The sequence below is a fragment of the Drosophila takahashii genome, chromosome 4, assembly GCF_030179915.1.
Source record: "Drosophila takahashii strain IR98-3 E-12201 chromosome 4, DtakHiC1v2, whole genome shotgun sequence".
Taxonomy (NCBI): Eukaryota; Metazoa; Arthropoda; class Insecta; order Diptera; family Drosophilidae; genus Drosophila; species Drosophila takahashii.
Genome location: NC_091682.1, coordinates 2,694,729 through 2,716,687, shown reverse-complemented (window position 1 = coordinate 2,716,687; position 21,959 = coordinate 2,694,729). Strand labels below are relative to the sequence as shown.

At 34.7% G+C, this 21,959-nt stretch overlaps 1 protein-coding gene across 4 annotated transcripts; it reads left to right on the top strand.

Moving 5' to 3' along the window:
• Nucleotides 1-809: 809 nt before the first annotated feature.
• Nucleotides 810-18,442, top strand: PlexA (plexin A). 4 transcript variants are annotated; one of them, XM_070218010.1, is made up of 10 exons: nucleotides 810-935; nucleotides 4,250-5,730; nucleotides 6,452-7,697; nucleotides 7,759-10,092; nucleotides 14,058-14,253; nucleotides 14,378-14,713; nucleotides 14,777-14,907; nucleotides 14,961-15,106; nucleotides 15,172-15,381; nucleotides 18,300-18,442. In XM_070218010.1, exons 2-9 carry the CDS (start codon nucleotides 4,501-4,503, stop codon nucleotides 15,337-15,339), a joined length of 5,787 nt encoding a protein of 1,928 aa, XP_070074111.1. In that variant the 5' UTR covers nucleotides 810-935; nucleotides 4,250-4,500; the 3' UTR covers nucleotides 15,340-15,381; nucleotides 18,300-18,442. The 4 variants fall into 4 exon arrangements, with proteins under 4 accessions (XP_070074111.1, XP_016996293.1, XP_016996294.1 ...); XM_017140804.3 differs by having other exon boundaries at nucleotides 14,327-14,713; XM_017140805.2 differs by having other exon boundaries at nucleotides 817-967; nucleotides 14,327-14,713.
• The last annotated feature ends 3,517 nt before the right edge of the window (nucleotides 18,443-21,959 follow it).

The window sequence follows — 21,959 nt, the reverse complement described above, 5'->3', positions numbered from 1 at the left end:
ACCTGCTAAGGCATTTTGGCTTTCTCGAGCACCAATGTGAGAGCTAACTTTGACAGGGACTCGGAGTCCCTGTTAAGCGTTTTCGTCTCGATAGAATGACAGCTGATTTCCCAAAGCTAACTATGAAGAAGAAACGAAATTACAGCTGACTTTTCCTTTGAATTTTACCCAAACAGCTGATGAAATAATCGAAGCACGCCATTTTTTGCGCTTCACAGCACAATTCTGTGCGTTAACAGCACTCTGTAATTGTTTCTCGTTCAGATAAATTAAAGTAGTCGAGAAAGCGGATTTGCTTTTACGAACAGTTTATCTGGTATTTAAGTTTTTCGAACAGATAGCTATCAGGGACTTTGACAGGGACTCGAGAAACCGGCCCTAAGTGAGCATAGGGTTTTGTTCTGCCGCCTCGCTGCTCGCACATGTATAACGTAGAACAGCGGTCTGCACACACACATCGATGAGCTGCCCAGTGCAAATTACTCACACAAATATAAAACAAAATGTCAACGTATGTGTGTGCCGACCGCTGCTCTAGAACCATTATTGATGTTATTTTTATCTGAAATCTTGGCAAAACATTGCATTTAATGGCTACAAAAAATGAGATATTGTTTTGAGACCAAGACCTTGAAGAAAATCTCGATACGCTTTAAAAAGAATCACTCATATAAATGTCTGAGTTTGAGTCTCCGTATTGCACTGCGGCACTGTGCAACCGAAGTGTGGCTATTTTATAACGTTAAAGTGTTCAACTTTATCGCACCTAGGTGTGGAAAAAGAGTTGGCAGCTCCGCCATTGGTGTAGAAAAAGAGTTGGCAGCTCCGAAAGGGTATCGATATCGTTTTCGTACAATAATGTCTAATATAATGTGTAGTGTAATGCAAAAATAAAAAAGGAAACCATGTCTAGTGTTTGGCGATATAATGAACTGGTACTTATCAACTGTTTTTGAAAATGAAACTAGTAAGCCGTGTTTCCTAATGCCCACTAAAGAAGTGCTCTCCGCCCATGATTCAGATATACATACAAAATCAAAAACCGACCCCGCTACGCCTACAAAAAATTTAGCGTCTGCTTCTTTGTTGAACATACATTTGTACGAAGTATTATAAACGCAAATTCAACTTTCTTGTGGCGTTTTTATGATTGTTGCATTTAATATGTGGTATTCTGCAAAATTTAAAATTGTAAGCCCTTGTCTATATGTTAATCAATATGTGCGATTTAAATTATCAATGCTCCAAAGTACATAAGTAAGTTTTTTTTCATTTACTGAAAAGATGGTACTGCTGGAAAATCGTACAACAGTCTTTTTAGTGTTTAACATACAAGTATTTGGTTCGATTATTATTGTAAGGGGCGTGGTATATACACAAGGAAACACATATGTGTGAACTGTGATTACTGCAAATAAAACATATGAACGTATGTACGTACATGCGTACATATGTACATACATATGTGGGTGCACCAGTATATCTTAAATCAGACAAATGCAAAGGGATCATGTACATACTAAGCCCTAAAATAGTTTTAAGTTTCGTACGGTTTATCGGAGGAAAGATACATTTTTGTGCTTTAACTAATCCATTATGAGTGTATTTACAGTATTATCACTACTGCAGCTCACTTCCTTGACGGTAATCTTTAAACCATTCCAAGTCTTTGAATAAATTATAGTATTGCACCAAAAGTAAAGTTGGGCGCTGGCCATCCATTCACAAAAAGAGTATATAATAAATACATATGTACATAGAGGAAAGAACGAAGCGGCTTCCACCATATAATGTGGTCCCAATGAAATCAAAACTTACCCATGAGTTTTAGATCACTTACAGGAGAGTATTTTTAAATAAATTGTCTCATAAGCTTAGAAGTTTCCGATGTATGTATAAAGTGCATGCGTTTTTGATCATCAGCAACAGGCTTAATAAGCGGGTCTGACCGTCCGTTCGATTCTATATTTTATATATATCAAGCAAATACACAGTAAAATGTCGAGACGATTACACCTCCATATACAAAAGTTCTAAGATCAAATTTTGAGACGAATAGTAAATGTATTACTTTTAAAATTTTCTTGCGATGGTCCCTACTGTGATCGTCACAACATTCTAACTCGTTTAGAGGGGTTTTTGGTTAATATCACAAATGATTGCTCAAAACATTAATAAATTATTAGTATTAAGTTCCATAAAATGGGACCAACTATACAGGTGTGAATCGAACGAAAACAAGTTTAAATGTTTATACACTTATTAACTTATTAAAAATTTGGTAATACTATATATTAGCGGACCCCCGAAATTCGCGAAAAAATTGTCCTCGAAGGACCGCGATTTCTTAAGAATTCACGTGCAAAAAGAACTTGGCGGTCGGCCAAGGTTCTCTTGTAATTGAATTTCAAAGTTCCCGGGTTTGCTATAAAAAACAAGGGTGCTTTTCTCATATTTTCAATCAAAGTAATTAAGTTTTAATAAGTTCCTATAAAATTAATATATTGTTTAAATGAGTTCCTATAAAATTTTTTAATTGTTTAAATGAGTTCCTATAAAACAAAGTAGAATTTTTTTAATTTAAAAGTTTTAATGAACACTCTTGCGCACCACCATTGAGGTAAAGTTCCAGGTTTTTTCTTTAATAACCTTTTATGGCCTAGAAATCTCTCTGCTGGAGTATTCCCGAATAGGAAGTATTTGAAAGAAGTGCATTTAAAAAATGAAAGTACAAAAAAGACTGCGCCGGCGGCGAAATTTTTTTTAGAAAAAATCGAGCAATTTTGTTTTTAAATTTTTTTTGCCGCTTTTTAAGCGGTTTATACAAAGAAAAATTTTTTTTTTCTTAGCTGGATATGTGCTTTGTGGTACCTACAAGTGCACATTTAAATAATTGTAAAATTCTGCGTAGGACGGCTACAATCACACTTTGAGTGATATTTTTTTTGAGTAAAAAATAAAAATCACCATTTAATGATTATTTTGTAAGTGAAAAAAATATCGCTCAGATATTTTTTATTTCGCTTACAAAATAATCATTAAATGGTGATTTTTATTTTTTACTCAAAAAAAATAATCATTTTTTTCGGTCCCTGCAAATAACTCTTACGCTTAAATTTGTTTTATAAAAATCGACAAATAAGAGTTTTTTGTCAACTTTTATAATAAAAATTGAAAATAAAGATTGAATTTACCAATTTGGTACATTATGAAAAATATTCTGGGGACATACGGCATATCAACAGAAGGGTATTAAAGCGTAGATTGTATATATATATAAATTTTAAACCAATGCACTCCACAGTTCAAGAGTTATTTCAATTTAATCTTGATTTTCAATTTTTATTATAAAAGTTGATAAATAAATCTTATTTGTCGATTTTTATAATAACAAGAGAGAACGCTATAGTCGGGTTGGTGTCCCGACTATCTAATACCCGTCACTCAGCTAAAGCGAGTGCGAACGTTGTACTCGGGTTGGTGTCCCGACTATCTAATATTCGAACCTCAGCTAAAGGGAGTGCGAGGGAGATAGATATATAAATTTTGATTGCGTATAACTTTTTAATGAATGGTCCGATTTGAAAAATTCGATAGGTATAAATATACCCAACAAAATTGCATTTATACTTCTCGGAAATCTTTAAAGACGTGGGCACAGGACACATTTTAAAATCGTTAGTGGGCGATTGTGGGCGTTAAAGGGGGCGTGGCGCTCGGCTGAAATAAACTTGCGCTGCGTAGGAGGCCCAAGAATATGTGTGGAAAATCCCAACATTCTAGCTTTTGTAGTTTCCGAGATCTCAGCGTTCATACAGACAGACAGACGGACAGATGGACAGACGGACATGGCTAGATCGACTCGGCTAGTGAACCTGATCAAGAATATATATACTTTATGGGGTCGGAAACGCTTCCTTCTAGCTTTTACATACTTTTGCACGAATACAATATACCCTTTTACTCTACGAGTAACGGGTATAAAAATTAAAGCGTAAAAGGTATTTGTCAACTCTTATATTAAACATTGGAAAATAAGAGTTATATGTGAATTTTTTTGAATACTTTATAGAATTTTTTCCGTAAGAACGTGAAAAGTAACAAGTATGCAGATATGCTTATATCCGTCTATATTAACACAATTTAATGCCCATAGGGCTGCACCAAAATCACTATCGGCCTGTGTTATCTTGAACAAATTTTTACGGATATCAAAATTAAAATCTTTTAAATTATTAATCTTTTTCAGATTCAATGATGCTGCCATTAACACCGGTAAAAAAATTCCATACATTTTTGTAAAGATATTTACTGCTACAAATGGAAAACAAATAAAACCCTTTTGAGAGTAAACGGATATAAAAAATGCCTGAAATTTATACCAAATGTTGAATAATTAAAATTACTGGAAATATATAAAGGCAATATAGAGAAAACTGCAACTGAAATCTTAACTTAAGAAGTGAATTAAATCGCCCTGTTGAAGGAGCGATTGTGGAGATGAATTTAATTCTTAGTGTGCTGCTAATAGCAACCCTGGGAGATAAATATGACCACAGGCTCCACTTAAGAGCAGGCTCTCAGACACTGGCAGCAAATATTTGGTCGGACAAGACAGCTATTCAAAATGAACCCATTAATTTGACTGATGCAAATGCGACGATTAAGGATGCCAAAAATCATAGTACCACCATCACAAATGTAGCTACTTTTGATACGAAATTAAATCACTTGTTAGTGGACACCATTACTGGACGAGTCTTCGTTGGTGGTGTTAACAGGTTGTATCAGTTGTCGCCCGATTTGGAGCTGTCCGAAACAGTGAAAACAGGACCCCAAAACGATTCGGTAGAGTGCAGTATACTCGACTGCCCTTTGAATGCTGTTCGCAGTCCGACCGACAATTATAATAAAGTCTTGCTCATAGATCGTGCAACTTCTCGACTTATTGCATGTGGATCCCTATTTCAGGGAACATGCACAGTTCGAAATCTGCAGAATGTTAGCATAATAGAGCATGAAGTGCCAGATGCGGTTGTTGCAAACGATGCCAATTCATCAACCGTGGCATTTATAGCGCCGGGACCTCCACAGCACCCGGTGACAAATGTGATGTACGTCGGAGTAACTTATACGAATAATTCACCTTACCGAAGCGAAATCCCTGCAGTTGCATCGCGCTCTCTTGAAAAGACGAAAATGTTCCAGATTGCTTCTTCGGCGGTTACAACTGGAACTAGAACTTTTATTAATTCTTACGCACGTGAAACATATTTTGTGAATTATGTTTATGGATTCAGTTCCGAGCGATTTTCCTACTTTCTTACGACGCAGTTGAAGCACAGCCACCATTCTTCCCCTAAGGAGTATATAACAAAGCTTGTGCGAATATGCCAGGAAGATTCAAACTATTATTCATACACAGAAATTCCAGTCGAATGTATTAGTGACGCTCAGGGCGGCACTAAATTCAACTTGGTTCAGGCTGGTTTCTTGGGAAAACCTAGTTCAGATTTGGCTCAAAGCTTGGGTATATCAATTCAGGATGATGTTCTCTTTGCTGTTTTTTCAAAAGGCGACGGAATCACACCAACAAACAACTCTGCACTCTGCATTTACTCTTTAAAATCAATTCGTCGTAAATTTATGCAAAATATAAAATCCTGTTTCAACGGTAATGGAATGAGGGGACTGGACTTTATTTCACCCAGCATGCCATGTGTTTTAACAGTAAGTACAGACTAAATTTCATGCTGATTCACTTAAAACAGTGATAGAGACATTTCCGGCCATAATAGAAGTATATCTAAATTGTGAGTTTTTTGTTTAATTTCTTTCTCCTTGGCGTATTTTTTCTTAAGTATTCTTTTTTAAATGCAATTTTTACAAATGCAATTCTCAAATGTAATTACTTTATTGAATATAATATAAATTTTAATTGCAAAATACGCAACCATGGCTGACTGCCAAGTCCATTTGATGTAAATTCTTAAGACATTGTTTTTAGATTTTCGGGCGTATTACCGATCTAATCTTGATTTGTCAATTTTTTTTTAGTTTTTTAGATTCTATGCTGCATGTCGCGATAAATCTTTTACCGAAAGTTAAATTAATAGAAATCGAGAAAGAAAGTTAACTTGGGCATGCATATGTTTATACAAAAATATTGGCAATTTCAGCAGATTTGACTGATAGCTCATAGAACAGCTAAATGACATTCGAAATGTAAAATTTAACTATAAAATCGTTTAGCCGGTAAAACATGTTAAGTATAACCATTACTCGGGGTACTGAAGAAGTGGAAAAATGGAGATTGAACATGCAATTTCGAGCGCAAGTACGAACTTCTGGCAAAAAATAACTGGTATTCAAACTTTACAATGTTGTAATTTCTGCATTCAAATTTTATGTATTTTTTATTAATCGTTTTATAACGACGATTTAATTTCAGAAACTACAAACAATTGGTGAGGATTTCTGCGGACTAGATGTAAATTCGCCTCTAGGTGGAGAGAATCCTATAACTTCAGTGCCGGTGGCCATGTTTAACACTAAGTTAACTTCCGTTGCTGCAACGAGCACCAGTGGATATACCGTTGTCTTTGTGGGCACAGCAGATGGATATCTCAAGAAAGTTGTAGTCGAATCTTCATCTGTTGCCAATGAGTATGCTAGTTTTCCTGTGGACTTGGGCTTTGCCATTAATCAGGATATGCAATTTGACAACCAGAACCTTTACATGTATGTCATGTCCGAAACTAAAGTGTCCAAAGTTAAGGTGTTCGATTGCTCCGATTACAAGACATGTGGAGAATGCTTAGGCGCTAGAGACCCCTATTGTGGCTGGTGCTCATTGGAAAACAAGTGTAGCCCACGTTCTAACTGCCAGGACGACGCCAACGATCCTTTGTATTGGGTCAGCTATAAAACTGGGAAGTGTACTACAATAACAAGTGTTGTGCCCCACCAGCTACAACGTACTACCGCTCGGACCTTAGAGCTTATCATAGATCACTTACCGCAACTTAAGGAGAATTTAATATGTGCTTTTACCACCGAAGACAAAGCACTCTTTACTAATGCCACAAAAAAAAGAAATGGAGTGAACTGTACAACACCGAGAACAGACATGCTTCCCCAAATTGAACAGGGGAAACATCATTTCACAGCCAAACTTTCTGTGCGTACCAGAAATGGACCCGACTTAGTGTCCACGGATTTTACTTTCTTTGATTGCAGTACACACTCATCGTGTACACGTTGTGTGTCCTCGGAGTTTCCGTGTGATTGGTGTGTTGAGGCACACCGGTGTACTCACGACACTGCTGAAAATTGTCGCAACGACATTTTGGTCACAGGCGTTAGTCGGATAGGCCCAAGCTATAGATCAGGTCCTGGATTTTGTCCAACGATCAACGCTACCGGTGACGGAAGTGAAGTACTTGTGGCTGGTGGGACAAGCAAATCTATAAAAGTTAAAGTTCATATAATAGGACAATTTATAGTTCAAACGCGATTCGTGTGCCAATTTAATATTGAAGGACGTGTAACGAGTTTAAATGCCCAATTGTTAGGTGATACCATATACTGCGATAGCATGGAGTTTCAGTACACCTCAAGATCTCCCAATTTGACAGCCACCTTCGCTGTTATATGGGGAGGTTCCAAGCCTCTTGACAACCCCCACAATATACATGGTAAGTTTGAAATGAAGCACTGTCTTTATAAATTGGACTTATCAAATATTATTATTTGCAGTTGTTATTTATCGGTGTCGTGAAATGGCTGACAGCTGCGGTATTTGTTTGGCCCTAGCTGAAAAGTATAATTGCGGATGGTGTTCATCTACAAATACATGCGAAGTTGAAGAGCAGTGTAATAAGAACAAAGAAGGCAAAACTGATTGGCTAAATCGAAGTGAAATTTGCCCGAACCCCGAAATCCATACCTTTGAACCGAAAACCGGTCCGTGGGAAGGAGGAACTAACATAACAATTCGTGGCATTAATTTGGGAAAAAATTATAACGACATTTATTCAGGCGTTCGAATAGCTGGAATAAATTGTATGCCGTTTCCACAATTTTACATTGACACAAAGCAAATAGTATGTACTGTGGATAGTCCTGGAGAACAAATGTACAGAAACGGCAAAATAGTGGTACAAATAGGGGACTATCGGGGTGAATCTAAGGAGGACTACGAATTTGTTGACCCGAAAATTTTGGATTTTAATCCAAAGTTTGGTCCAACTTCGGGCGGAACTGAAATACATATAACTGGAAAGCACTTAAATGCCGGCTCTCGTATACAAGCATCCATAAATGATCATTTGCCTTGCAAAATCCTAAGCACGGATTCATCACAAGCTATATGTCGCACCGCCCCTTCCCCTGGTATCATAGAAGGGAGACTAAAAATGTCGTTTGATAATGGTCCCCGAGAGTTTAATGACTACAACTTTAAATATGTTCTGGATCCTACAGTTGAACACGTTAGCTCAGGGCCAAGTGGGCAAATAAAAGTTCCGAAAGGTATACCAGCTGGCGGCATTCGAATTTCCGTGATTGGTACCCAATTTACTAGTATACAAACTCCCAACATTTACGTGGTATATAATGGGGAAATATATGCAAGCCAATGTCGAGTTCAATCAGATACAGAAATGGAATGCGCATCTCCAGTTATTGAAGTGGACAGCAAACTTATTGAAGCAGAAAGACCCATGCTTCTTGAATATGGATTTCTTATGGATAATGTTTTGCGAGTACAAAATTTATCAAAGATTCATAACAACCATTTTGAACTTTATCCAAATCCCGAGTATTTCATATTCGAAGAAAGAGTTAAGTACTTTAAGAGTGAATATTTGACAATAAATGGTCGGAACCTAGATCGCGCATGCAAAGAGACTGATGTGGAAGTAAAAATAGGAAATGGATTTTGCAATATTACGTCTCTTTCAAGGCAACAGCTTACATGTAGACCTCCACCTGAAGCTACGGCAACTAAAAGCATCAATGGGCCCGAAGTAATTGTTCGCATTGGAACTTCGCTGGAGTATCGTATTGGTATACTTAGCTATGAGTCGTCAAACATTATTTTGGATTGGGGAGAGAATGTAATTTTTGCTGTAATAGCCACGATTGTTATCTTACTATTGATTTTTGTTGCTTTGCTTGTGGCATATAAAAAGAAAAGTTCAGAATCGAACCGGGTGCTTCGAAACATGCAGGAACAGATGGACATATTAGAGTTGCGTGTTGCAGCTGAATGTAAGGAGGCGTTTGCCGAACTTCAAACCGAGATGACTGACCTAACGGGGGATCTTACGTCTGGAGGCATTCCATTCTTAGACTATCGTTCATATGCAATGAAGATTCTTTTTCCCAATCACGAAGACCACATTGTACTTCAATGGGAACGACCTGAGCTCCTCCGAAAAGAAAAAGGGTTACGTATTTTTGGACAACTTATTATGAACAAAACTTTCCTGCTACTTTTTATTCGAACCTTAGAGTCGAATAGATACTTTTCCATGCGAGAACGAGTTAATGTGGCATCATTAATTATGGTCACACTACAATCAAAATTGGAATATTGTACAGATATATTAAAAACTTTATTGGGAGATTTAATTGAAAAATGTATTGAAGGAAAGAGTCACCCGAAACTCCTATTAAGACGAACTGAGAGTGTGGCAGAGAAAATGCTAAGTGCTTGGTTTACCTTTCTTCTTTACAAGTTTTTGAAAGAATGTGCTGGAGAGCCGTTATATATGCTTTTTCGTGCTGTAAAAGGACAAGTAGACAAAGGTCCTGTTGACGCTTGCACGCATGAGGCAAGATACTCCCTTAGTGAAGAAAAACTTATACGCCAGTCCATTGATTTCCGGCCAATGAATGTCTACGCAAGCATTATTCAGCAACCAATATTTTGCAATAACTTAGATATGTTGCCTCCTCACACCGAAAACGTGTCCGTAAAGGTTTTGGATTGCGATACAATTGGACAAGTAAAAGAAAAATGCTTGGAAACCATTTATAAAAACATTCCATCAAGCCAAAGGCCACGAAAGGATGACTTAGATTTAGGTAAGTACCGCCAAACTAAATTAAACAGTATCTCGAAGTCAATTTACTTTTATAACTGTGCTACAACAGTTTTCTTTTAACTTGATTGATTGCTGTAGCAAGCTTTAATTTTATGATTATAAAAATAGTTGTATGCGCTGAGGTCACTTTGATTTTACTCAGAAGTTTGCAACACAGTGAAGAAGACGTTTCCCCATGAAGTATATATATATTTTTGAGCATCATCACTAGACAAGTAGATCTTGCCATATCTGTCTGTCCGACCATCTGTCTGTCCGTTTCTACACAAAACTAGTCTCTGTTTGGACTCTTTCGGGCCAAAAAGTTCCCAAAAATCTTTTATTCTGTTGCGGGTATTATATAAGTCGGACCCTGCAGGATATGCCAATTATGTCAGCTCTTATATGAATAATCAGAAAAACATTTATGGTGTTCAATTGCGTTGCAAATCAATTCCAACAACAATTTCTATACAATGCAATTGAACACCCTAAATATATACATTTACCGACTATATTATATAGCTGCTACAGAAACAATCGGGTTATTAATGGGAAAATGATAAAAAAAAAAGACGAGAGAACGCTATAGTCGAGTACTTCGACTATCAGATACCCGAGGGAGATGGAGATATGCAGTCGTCTAAGCTGCTGGCTCCATCTAGCGACCATTTCATTTTTGCTCATAACTTTTTAATGGATAAAATGTGGGCGTACAAGTGGGCGTGGCGCTCAGATGAAACAAACTTGCGCTGCGTAGGGCGCCCACGAATATGTGAGTCCGAACCTTCTAGGCTTTGTAGTTTCCTCAGCGTTCAATGCAATGGAAAGAAGACTCTTGGGAAAGTTTAATTGCGATAGCTTTAAAGTGAGATACTATTTGGTATCAACCTCGCAGAACAACTATGTTTTTAAAAAACCAAATGTCACAACAAGAGCAACTACATTTTTTCTATTAAGAATAGTTTACGGATAAATAACGGCAAATTGCCATTAAAAAAATATTTCGGAAATTTTAAACTTAAGTGTTGATATCAACTTAGCAGAACAACTATGTTTAAAAAAAAATGTTATAACAAGAGCAACTAAATTTTTTCTTTCACGAATAATCTTAAAACAAGAAAGGAAGCTACCTTCGGCCAGCCGAAGCTTATATACCCTTGTAGATAAAAGAATACTCACTCGGTGCAGTTCCAGGGATTCCAGATTCAGCGTTTCGATTTATTTCAATTTTGTTTTTAAGTAGTCAAGAATCAAAACGCCTACTTCCTACAAAGTTACAATGAATTTTCTTATATTTGTTTGGGAGCCTTAAGATATAGTGGTCCGATCCGGCTTGCTACGACATATGTACTACCTGCAATAGAAAGAAGACCTTCGGGAAAGTTTCATCGCGATAGCTTTAAAACTGAGAGACTAGTTCGCATAGAAACGGACAGACGGACAGACGGACAGACGGACAGACGGACAGACGGACATGGCTAGATAGACTCGGCTATTGGTGCTGATCAAGAATATATATACTTTATGTGGTCGGAAACGTCTCCTTCACTGCGTTGCAAACATCTGACTGAAATTATAATACCCTCTACAAGGGTATAAAAAAACAAGAGAGAACGCTATAGTCGGGTGCCCCGACTATCAGATACCCGTAACTCAGCTAAAGGGAGTGCGAAGGAGATGGAGAAAAACTTTGATCCGCCGTAACTTTTTAACGAAAAAGTTTCTAAAAAATGTCTTCTACATTTCGATAGGTATTGATAAACACAATAAAACTGCATTTTTACTTTTCCAAAATATTGAAATTTTTAAAATCGTATATAAGCGATTGTGGGCGTTAGAGGGGGCGTGGCACCCTTTTGAAACAAACTTGCGCTGCGTAGGAACTTCTAGAATCTGCATGCAAAATGTCAATCTTCTAGCTTTTATAGTTTCCGAGATCTCAGCGTTCATACAGACAGACGGACAGACAGACGGACAGACGGACATGGCTAGATCGACTCGGCTAGTGATCCCGATCAAGAATATATATAGTTTATAGGGTCGGAAACGCTTCCTTCTACCTGTTACATTCTTTTGCACGAATCTAATATACCCTTTTACTCTACTAGTAACGGGTATAATAACGGTAAAATACCATTAAACAAGAAAGGAAGTTAACTTCGGCCAGCCGAAGTTTATCCGGCCTGTTCCAGTTTTCACTCGGAAGTGAATTTGATTTCATGCTAGCGGATTTAAGTCCGCCTGTCAAATGCTTGGCGGAAAGTTTCCATGTGAATTTTTCGGAAGTTAACAGAGAAACAACGAGGGATATTTAAATCCTTGTAATTCTTTCGGAAGTGAGTCCTGGAACAGGTCTGAGAAATTCGATTCCGTGTGAATCTTTCGGAAGTGAAAACTAGAACAGGGCCGTATATACCCTTGCAGGTATGCCTACTTAAAATGTTGTTTTACATTGTCAAAAATCAAAACGCCTACTTTCTACAAAGTTACAATAGTTTTTCTATTATTTTTTTGATTATTCCTTTGGGAGCCATAAGATATAGTGGTCCGATCCGGTTCGTTCCGACATATGTACTACCTGCAATAGAAAGAAGACTTTTGGGAAAGTTTCATCGCGATAGCTTTAAAACTGAGGGACTAGTTCGCATAGAAACGGACAGACGGACAGACGGACATGGGTAGATGGACTCGGCTATTGATGCTGATCAAGAATATATATACTTTATGTGTTCGGAAACGTCTCCTTCCCTGCGTTGCAAACATCTGACTGAAATTATAATACTGTCTGCAATTTTTTAATTTTTTTTTTCTTTCACAAATAATTTAGGGATAAATAACGGAAAATGGTCGATAGAAAAAAAATTGCATTTACAAAAGTTGCATTGCTAACTTTATGCACATAAAAAACGACTTCAGGAAACAAATTTTACATGATTTTGGAAATTTTTTTTATCCGAAATTGTGATTACGTAATACATGGACAGCCCATATAGTACAATCTAAAAAATTTAGTATAATCTAAAGAAAAAACAAGAGAGAACGCTATAGTCGGGTTGGTGTCTAATACCCGTCACTCAGCTAAAGGGAGTGAGAGGGATTGCGCATAACTTTTTAATGAATGGTCCGATTTGAAAATGTCTTCTACATTTCGATTTTTTGGAAATCTTTAAAGCTGTGGGCGCCAGACACATTTTAAATTCGTTAGTGGGCGATTGTGGGCGTTAGAGCGTGGCGCTTGGTTGACATAAACTTGCGCTGCGTAGGAAGCCCAAGAATATGTGTGGGAAATCTCAACCTTCCAGCTTTTGTAGTTTCCGAGATATCAGCGTTCATACAGACGGACATGGCGATATCGACTGGGTTAGTAGCCCTGACTAAGAACATATATACTTTATAGGGTCGGAAACGCTTTCTTCTCCCTGTTACATACTTTTGCACGAATTTGTATTCTTACTCTACGAGTAACGGGTATAATAATGCCGCCTCTACTAACACCACCTATTATGCAGTTGCAGTGTTTTAACACTGTACCGTTTTTGAGTAAGACAACGCAAAAAAGTATGTGGTGTAAAAATAAACACTCAAACATTTTCTCTGTTGCTTTTATGCGCTGCTTTCTTTCACTTTTTTTTCAATTGGCTACCGTAACCGGAAATCCAAACGACGTTTCGCGTCAACAGTGCGCTATGCTAGTATAAAAAGTCGAGAAATTGGTCAACTGAGTAAAGGGTACCTGAAAAAAAAGGTAGAGGTATTTAATTGGAAACTTGGAAAGTATGTAACAGGTAAAATAAAGCGTTACCGACCCTTTAATCTTAATCAGGATCACTAGTTGAGTCCGTCTAGCCATGTCCGTCCGTATGAACAATGGCAATTTACTACATTCATGGGTAAAAATTGTATATGAAATTTAGGAAACAAATGTGAAAAACGTGAAAATGTTAACATTTCTTTTTGTTTTAGAGTGGCGAACAGGTGCTACAGGTCGAGTGATTCTCTACGATGAGGATGTAACATCTAAAACAGAGAGCGAATGGAAAAAACTTAACACTTTACAGCACTATAATGTTCCAGATGGAGCTGGGCTAAGCTTAGTACCAAAGCAAAGTTCGATTTATAACTTTAGTATTTTGTCGGATAAAAATGAAAAATCTCACAAGTAAGATATTTTTTCATAGAAGTCAATGTACATTTCTGAACATAACATTTTAATATTTTATTATCAATCTTAGGTATGAAACTCTTAATATATCGAAATACACCTCCTCCTCTCCGACATTTAGCCGCGCCGGAAGCCCTCTTAATAATGATATGCATGATAATGGTCTAAGATACTGGCATCTAGTGAAACACCATGATAGTGACATGCAGAAAGAAGGGGAACGGGTTAATAAATTGGTATCAGAGATTTACTTAACCAGACTATTGGCAACTAAAGGTACACTTCAGAAATTCGTAGATGATCTTTTTGAAACGATATTTAGCACCGCTCATCGAGGATCGGCACTGCCCTTAGCTATAAAGTACATGTTTGACTTTCTGGACGATCAAGCTCAGTTGCATGGTATTACTGATCCAGAAGTTGTGCATACTTGGAAAAGTAACAGCTTACCATTGCGGTTAGTATAAATTAATTTTTCTTTGGCGATTATTTAATAATACTTATTTTATTTCATTTTTAGGTTTTGGGTTAATTTAATAAAAAATCCTAATTTTGTCTTTGACATACATAAGTCAAACATAGTGGATTCCTGCTTGTCGGTTGTGGCACAAACATTTATGGATTCCTGTTCAACTTCTGATCACCGGTTGGGTAAGTAGGGCATAGCTAAATTAAAGCAGTTTAACATTTTAACATCTTCTCAGGTAAGGACTCCCCAAGCTCGAAACTACTATATGCAAAAGATATACCAGAGTATCGCAAATGGGTAGATCGGTATTATAGAGACATTCGCGATATGTCTCCAATATCAGATCAGGATATGAATGCCATGCTTGCAGAAGAATCAAGGGTTAGTTTCAACATAACTCAAAAATGGATTCTGGAATATATATTTTATTTACTTTACTTTTTTAGCTGCACACAACAGAATTTAATACAAATTGCGCTCTTCATGAGCTATACACATATGCTGTAAAGTACAATGAACAGCTAACTGTTACACTTGAAGAGGATGAATTTTCGCAAAAGCAGCGATTGGCTTTTAAATTAGAGCAAGTTCACAACATAATGTCGGCAGAATAAGAGTTTTCTCATCCAACCAAGCTGACAAAATAAATACAAAAAGTAAGTTTATTTAAAAATTAAATTAAAACAAGAATGAAAGTTGACTTCGAACAGCCGAAGCTTATATATCCTTGCAAGTATGCCTATTTAAAATGTTTTTAAATTGTCAAAAATCAATACGCGTGCTTCCTACAAAGTTACAATGTTTTTTTATTATTTTTTGATTATTCCTATGGGAGCCATAAAATATAGTGGTCCGATCCGGCTCGTTCCAAAATATGTACTACCTGAAATAGAAAGAAGAAGGAACGATCGGGTAATGTTTGAAATTACGCTGTTTTTTCCCACAACTTACACTCTTAAAGTGTCCAAACTTTGGAAATTAAACCATAAACCTTTTACAAATTTAACGATTTTAAATCTGGCTTTAGCCTGGCTTTTAAGGGGGAAGTAGTGTCTTGCACAAAAAAATCAAATTTCGGTGTATTTTTTTGTAGATTCACATGTAAAGATTATACAAAAAAAGTTTTAAGTCAACCGGACAAAAACTTTAGAAGTTTAAAATTAGGTTGAAATTAGTAATATTACAATTTTCCTAACAAAAAAATAATTTTTGACTTTGAACGGTTAAAAAAAATATTTTAAGTTAAAAAATAAAAATAAAGAAGAGAGAACGCTTTAGTCTGGTTGGTGTCCCGTCACTCAGCTAATTTTGATTAAGCATAACTTTTTAATGAATGGTCCGATTTGAAAAATGTCTTCTACATTTCGAAAGGTATAAATATATACACAACAAAATTGAATTTATACTTCTCGGAAATCTTTAAAGGTGTGGGCGCCAGACACATTTTAAAATCGTTAGTGGGCGATTGTGGGCGTTAGAGGGGCGTGGTGCTCGGCTGAAATAAATTTGCGCTGCGTAGGAAGCCCAAGAATTTGTGTGGGAAATGTCAACCTTCTAGCTTTTGTAGTTTCCGAGATCTCAGCGTTCATACAGACAGACGGACAGACAGACGGACAGACGGACAGACAGACGGACAGACGGACAGACAGCCAGACGGACAGACGGACATGGCTAGATCGACTCGGCTAGTGACCCTGATCAAGAATATATATACTCTATAGGGTCGGAAATTTTTCCTTCTAGATGTTACATACACAAATACAATATACCCTTTTACTCTACGTGTAACACGTTTTGAAAGTCCGTAATCATCGGCATTTCTAAACGGCTTCGAAATGTTTTTTTACAAATTTGTCGCTTATTTTAAAAATCGCGTTTCCTAGGGGGCGGGTTTTTTCTTTTCTTACGCGCAATGTTAAAGCAGAATAAAAATCCGATAATTTTTGGAGAAAATACAGTGATTACCACAAAACGCCTTTTATTATTAGTGTTCCAGCGATCGCTTTGCCACCGATATATTAGCCGATAGTATCGGCTATAAAAATTATTAGATGTTATTTAAATAACGCTTAATAATATACAAAAGGTTTGAATTAAATCCATCCAACCAGTTTTTATAAAAAAAAAATTGAAGTTTGTTGATTTTTTGATGCCAAAGACCCTACCGACTCTACTTAAGTTGACATTTGTATAGGGGAGAGGTCTGTAGGTTGAGACGGTCTGTAAGTTGAGACACTCAATTTTCTCAAAACTTATCCACTAAAAAAATTGTTTTTATTTTTTTTTTTTAGTCCTTTTTAGTGACAAAACTTTTGGGGAAAACATTATAAGCCAGGCTCTAGCCAGATTACAGCTGTGAGAGTCGTGTACCATTTTTCACCAAAAAAAGTTTTTGTCTACTTTTTTCTAAATTCCATTTAAATTTAATAACGTCCTTAAATTAACTTGGTAAGAGATTTAAAACATTAGTATATTAACTGTTAACTAATTAAAAAAAGGAATCAGCTTAATGTGACAGTCAGAACAAAAGTTATTAATTTTTTCCCAAAACATCCCATTTTGTGTAAGTTGAGACACTTTGAGCGTGTAAGTTGAGACACCCGTTTTTCATACAAAAAGGCCTTAGGCCAACAAAGGTCGCTTTCTGCCTAGTACATTTCTTTGATATTAGGGGAAAAGTGAATGTTCAAAGAGCCTTTTGATTTTAATTGTTATTTGGTCTAAGTTCTTAAAAAATGGATGGGAAATAATTTAGGACAAACTAAAATGGATTAAATTAACATAAATAAAAAGTTCCTTATAGTTTGGAGTACTTTTTGTGTGAGTGTTATTGACTTTTAAAAGTGTTTCAACTTACAGACCTCTTTTTCAAAATGTCGTTTTTTGGGACTTTTCAAAAAAAATAATTTTTCAGTTTTCCCTAAGGAAAAAAAATATTTTTTTTGTTTTTTATTAAGCTAATAGACTAACCTTTCGATCAGTACCAAATGCGTAAAGTTTCATAAGTGAATTTCAAAATGGCAGATTAAAAACAAAAGGTGTACCAACCTACAGACCTCTCCCCTACCAATGGCGCATAAGTTTTTGGCGCTCTGATTTTCAAAAATTTTAGTGTTCAATTTCCTTGGTTTTGTTTTCAACGCCTATTGGAAAATTGTTTAAATCCGACCATTTTGATCAATAAAGGGACTGTCAGTAAAATGCGAGAACATTGTCAGTAATGTCACTGTAGTGTGGGACCATCAGTTTTCGAAAGTAACGGGTATCTCAAAGTCCAGTGCCACGACTATAGCGTCCCTTTTTATTTTTTTTTTTTGAATATCTATAATAATATCTAAAATCCTCGTGAGGTTCCCAAAACGACTTAACATGTAGATATTCGGGATCGGTAAAGAGTTTTCATAGCAGTCAAATTCAAAACGCTATATTCCTATGATTAAAATTTAAGTCTATTACCATTTATAACTGACTAAATTACTTTGGCATTTCGTTAACGAAAATCATGAACCTTCGTCAGGTTCATCTTAAGTCATAATTGCTGTTTCATTTTCTAATAAATTCTTTTTTCTTTCAGATGCAATTTATGAAAATCATTTGTAAATGTCGTATTTGCTCATTTAATGCTTAAATAGTCTGGTATTGTATGTATGTATGTAATTGATATAAGTAAAACTATGTAAGGTCTAATATACAAGATAAAGTAATCTAACTGAAAAATCGACTGACTTTAATTTTAACTTAAAATAAAGTAATTGATTAATATTTATATAGTTTCGTACCTATGTTGAAGATTAAGAATATTCATATATGGCTTTTTTTATCTGCAGTTCATGGTACTAAGTCACATTCCTAATGGTACGATATATAGTTATCACATTTTTAAATTTCTGTGATTTTAATCGTCACGGAAAATACATGCACTCAGAAAATGAATCGCCCTGAATTTTAGAAAATCGCCTATGGATTTGCTTCACTGGCGATTTTTTTCTTTAAAATAAAAAAATTTTCTACTGGTAAAGAAAATTTTCTTCCAATTAATCAAAATTCATTAAATTCAAGAAATATTCCAGAAATATAGAAAAAAATCGCCAGTAAAGCAAATCCATAGGCGATTTTCTAAAATTTTTTTTTGAGTGTGTAAAAGTCGAGCAAATTAAAACTTTTTTGTGTATAAGCAAAAAGCCAATGTCGGTCATCTCTTATATAAGTTCAAAAGATATTGTAAAATAATTCGTAATATACACACAAACGAAAATGTTCATAAACACCAAGTTACTGGGTCCTCGGGCTTGAATACTTCAAAGTAATATTTTTGAAGAAATTAGAGGCAACACAGTTCGTATGTGTTTTATTTTTATGGTTTACCCATAACCGCGCCAAAATTTATTTATGATGACGAAATTTTAAATTAAAGGTGTTCAAATTGTTTTGCCTAAAGAAATTTCCAAAATTTTAAGATTTCATTAAAGGTTTAACGAAGGAGTCTCATTTTGGAGGGACAAAACAAAAACTACGAAATTTTATAGTGAAATTCTTAATATTTGGAAAGACATGAAGTAAAACTGTAAAAATGGTATCTACCCGCCTGCTTAAAATTAACGATGTTCATTATCTCCACTTTTAAATTGCCTTTAAATTAAACTATATAAACCGTAAAAACAAACATTTTGTAACAAATATTTTATACTAAAACTTCATTTTTTTCGGTGTATTTTAATTGTTTTAGATTCTTATATTTTGAGAAGGCTGTCCATATCGACAAGTTAACTTTTTATCACGTATGGGAGATTTCTGTAGATTGGGATGGTTTTATAAAAGAGTCTGCCTCCTAAACCAAATTTAAGATGTAAACCTAACTACAAATTATTTTGATTAGTCAAACACCCATAGTCTTTCAAAACTAAACAAAAAATGTATTTAATTTAAGTAACGGTTTAGCAATCCTTCACTTTTGTAAAATGTTTGAACACTCTTAATTTTCTGATCAATGATATTAAACCAGGAAATTAAAAATTCATTTTGCAGATAACAACGGTTCTTGGAATCACGTAAAATGTCTCCAATAGTAAATCAAATCAAGCCACGGTAACCTTTCGCTATAAAAAGAAATTACACTTAATAAAATTAAAAAAAAAATTCATCTTAATAAACTCTTTTTTTTTATGTAATTATTTTATTTGTATTTGTATTTGTAATATTAAAAAGTTTATTTAATGTGAATTTTTTTATGATATATGTATTTCTAAGTTCGATTTATTATCTAAAGTCGTATTATAATTGATCCACATTGTTCTAATGTATAAAACTATTAATAAAAATCGAATTGCATTTTAACATTTGTTTATGATATGATATTTGTTTTTTCTTACATTAAAAAAGTCGTAATAAATGGTAAATACTTGATATTTTTTGATTCAACATTTCATCTGGTCAATTTATCGCTATTATGAAAAGATACTTATGATATTAAGAGAATACAATTGTAGTACGTAAATGTTTTAGACTATAAATTTCATGTATCTGTATGTATGTATGTAAAAATGATAAATTGAAATTAATGTATGAATAATAACCATAGTTTACTAGTGTATGGATTGTACATATTTATTGGATTGCGCAGATTTCACACTATACCCAGCATTAATGTGTACCAAGTTACATAGCTGGCAAACGCGAATTATAAATTACATTTAATATTCTAGTATGCACTAAAAAAAAATTCCCACCAAATCGATACCCAATAAAGTTATGTATAATAATCGAAATATTACTTCGGATAGCCGAGGATTACATACCCTTGCAAACATAAAATAAAGAGTGCCCCATTAAAAATCTTTCACTTTTCTTTTAAATACAAGTTCCTAATGCTAAATATTCTATACTTTTATGTTTTTAAATCATTTACAAGTGAATGTGTACAATGTGTGTGTGTATAATTTAATTTGTTTTAAATGCGGATAGTGGTGGTCCCAAAAGTACTATATACTATTAACTACTACCTAATGTACTACCCAATGTAATAGGCCATGCAATTGCATTGATTAGATTGTAGGGTTTTATCGATTATAATGCAATCTCTAACAATAAACCAAATTTCAATTTTTTATCTGATAAATACAAATTTTAAATAGGGATCAAGATATTATTTTTAAGTCATTTGTCTTTAATTCCACACCGTAACTTTACTTTGATCTTATGTAAATCTTACATTATATTTTTTTTTGCTTATTATTTTAATATTAATATATATGTCTAAAATTTGTTAAACTGTGTAATAGCTATTGACAAGAAACTTTGCAAATTGTATTTTTTTGTATACCGTTTAAAATTTGGGCGATTCAAGAGCTAAAACCATGAAACTTTGCAATTATATTTTTTCTATTTATAGCCAACTAAGAACTATAGGCAATATAAAAAAAGGTAAAACCAAGATGTTCGTAGCAATAATGTATTTATAGTTTTCTTTTTTTATCAATTTAGTCAGACTTAATCGTAATCTGCAAGGGTATTACAACTTCGGCTTGCCCAAGTGAGCTTACGTTTTTCAGTAATAGTTATTTTGCGTGTATGCTGAAGTGGAACCTGCGTCTTTCTAAGTTCCTCAAAGAAACATTCCTTTTTTTATTTTTTTAACGTTTATCTATATAAAAGGATCGATTATTCAGAATTTAGATTTTTATAATAAAACAACACTTTATTTCCAGAATTTACACTAAATTGCATTTAACAGGTTTACTATTAACAATTCTTCATAAGACTTTAAATTTTATTGTTTTTGGCTAAAAAAAAATTCAAAATCTAACTCTGCATTTGCAAGGCTGAAATGAGATATTGACCAATTAAGTAAAATCTTTATTTTAGAATAGCAATAGCAAGAACTTACTAATCATAACCTGATCAGCCCAACCAGTTAAAGTTTTAGTTGTTTAAAAATAAATATAACAATATGAAATACTTACGGAACTGTGCTGAAGGTGTTTTATTTGCCCATAAAATAAATATATACATATTTGGAACATTCACAAGACTTGTTAAATGTATATTAATGATTGAAACCATCTACAAACAACTATGCCAAATCATCAAATCTTCATGGTTGAATCATTGTAATTTTATAATCGTATTGCTGACCATTTTCGGTATAGCTGCAAGGGTTTCGGCTTTACGATGTTTTTTTGCGTTATAAGTATTTTATTTCATCGTTTTTTGAAACAAATATGTAATTTTTAACAAA

Coding starts and splice junctions, on each gene's coding strand:
- PlexA (XM_017140804.3), top strand. CDS start 4,501: ATGAATTTAATTCTTAGTGTGCTGCTAATAGCAACCCTGGGAGATAAA. Junction 10,093..14,057: donor AAAGGATGACTTAGATTTAG/GTAAGTACCGCC, acceptor TTTTTGTTTTAG/AGTGGCGAACAGGTGCTACA. Junction 14,254..14,326: donor AAAAATGAAAAATCTCACAA/GTAAGATATTTT, acceptor TATCAATCTTAG/GTATGAAACTCTTAATATAT.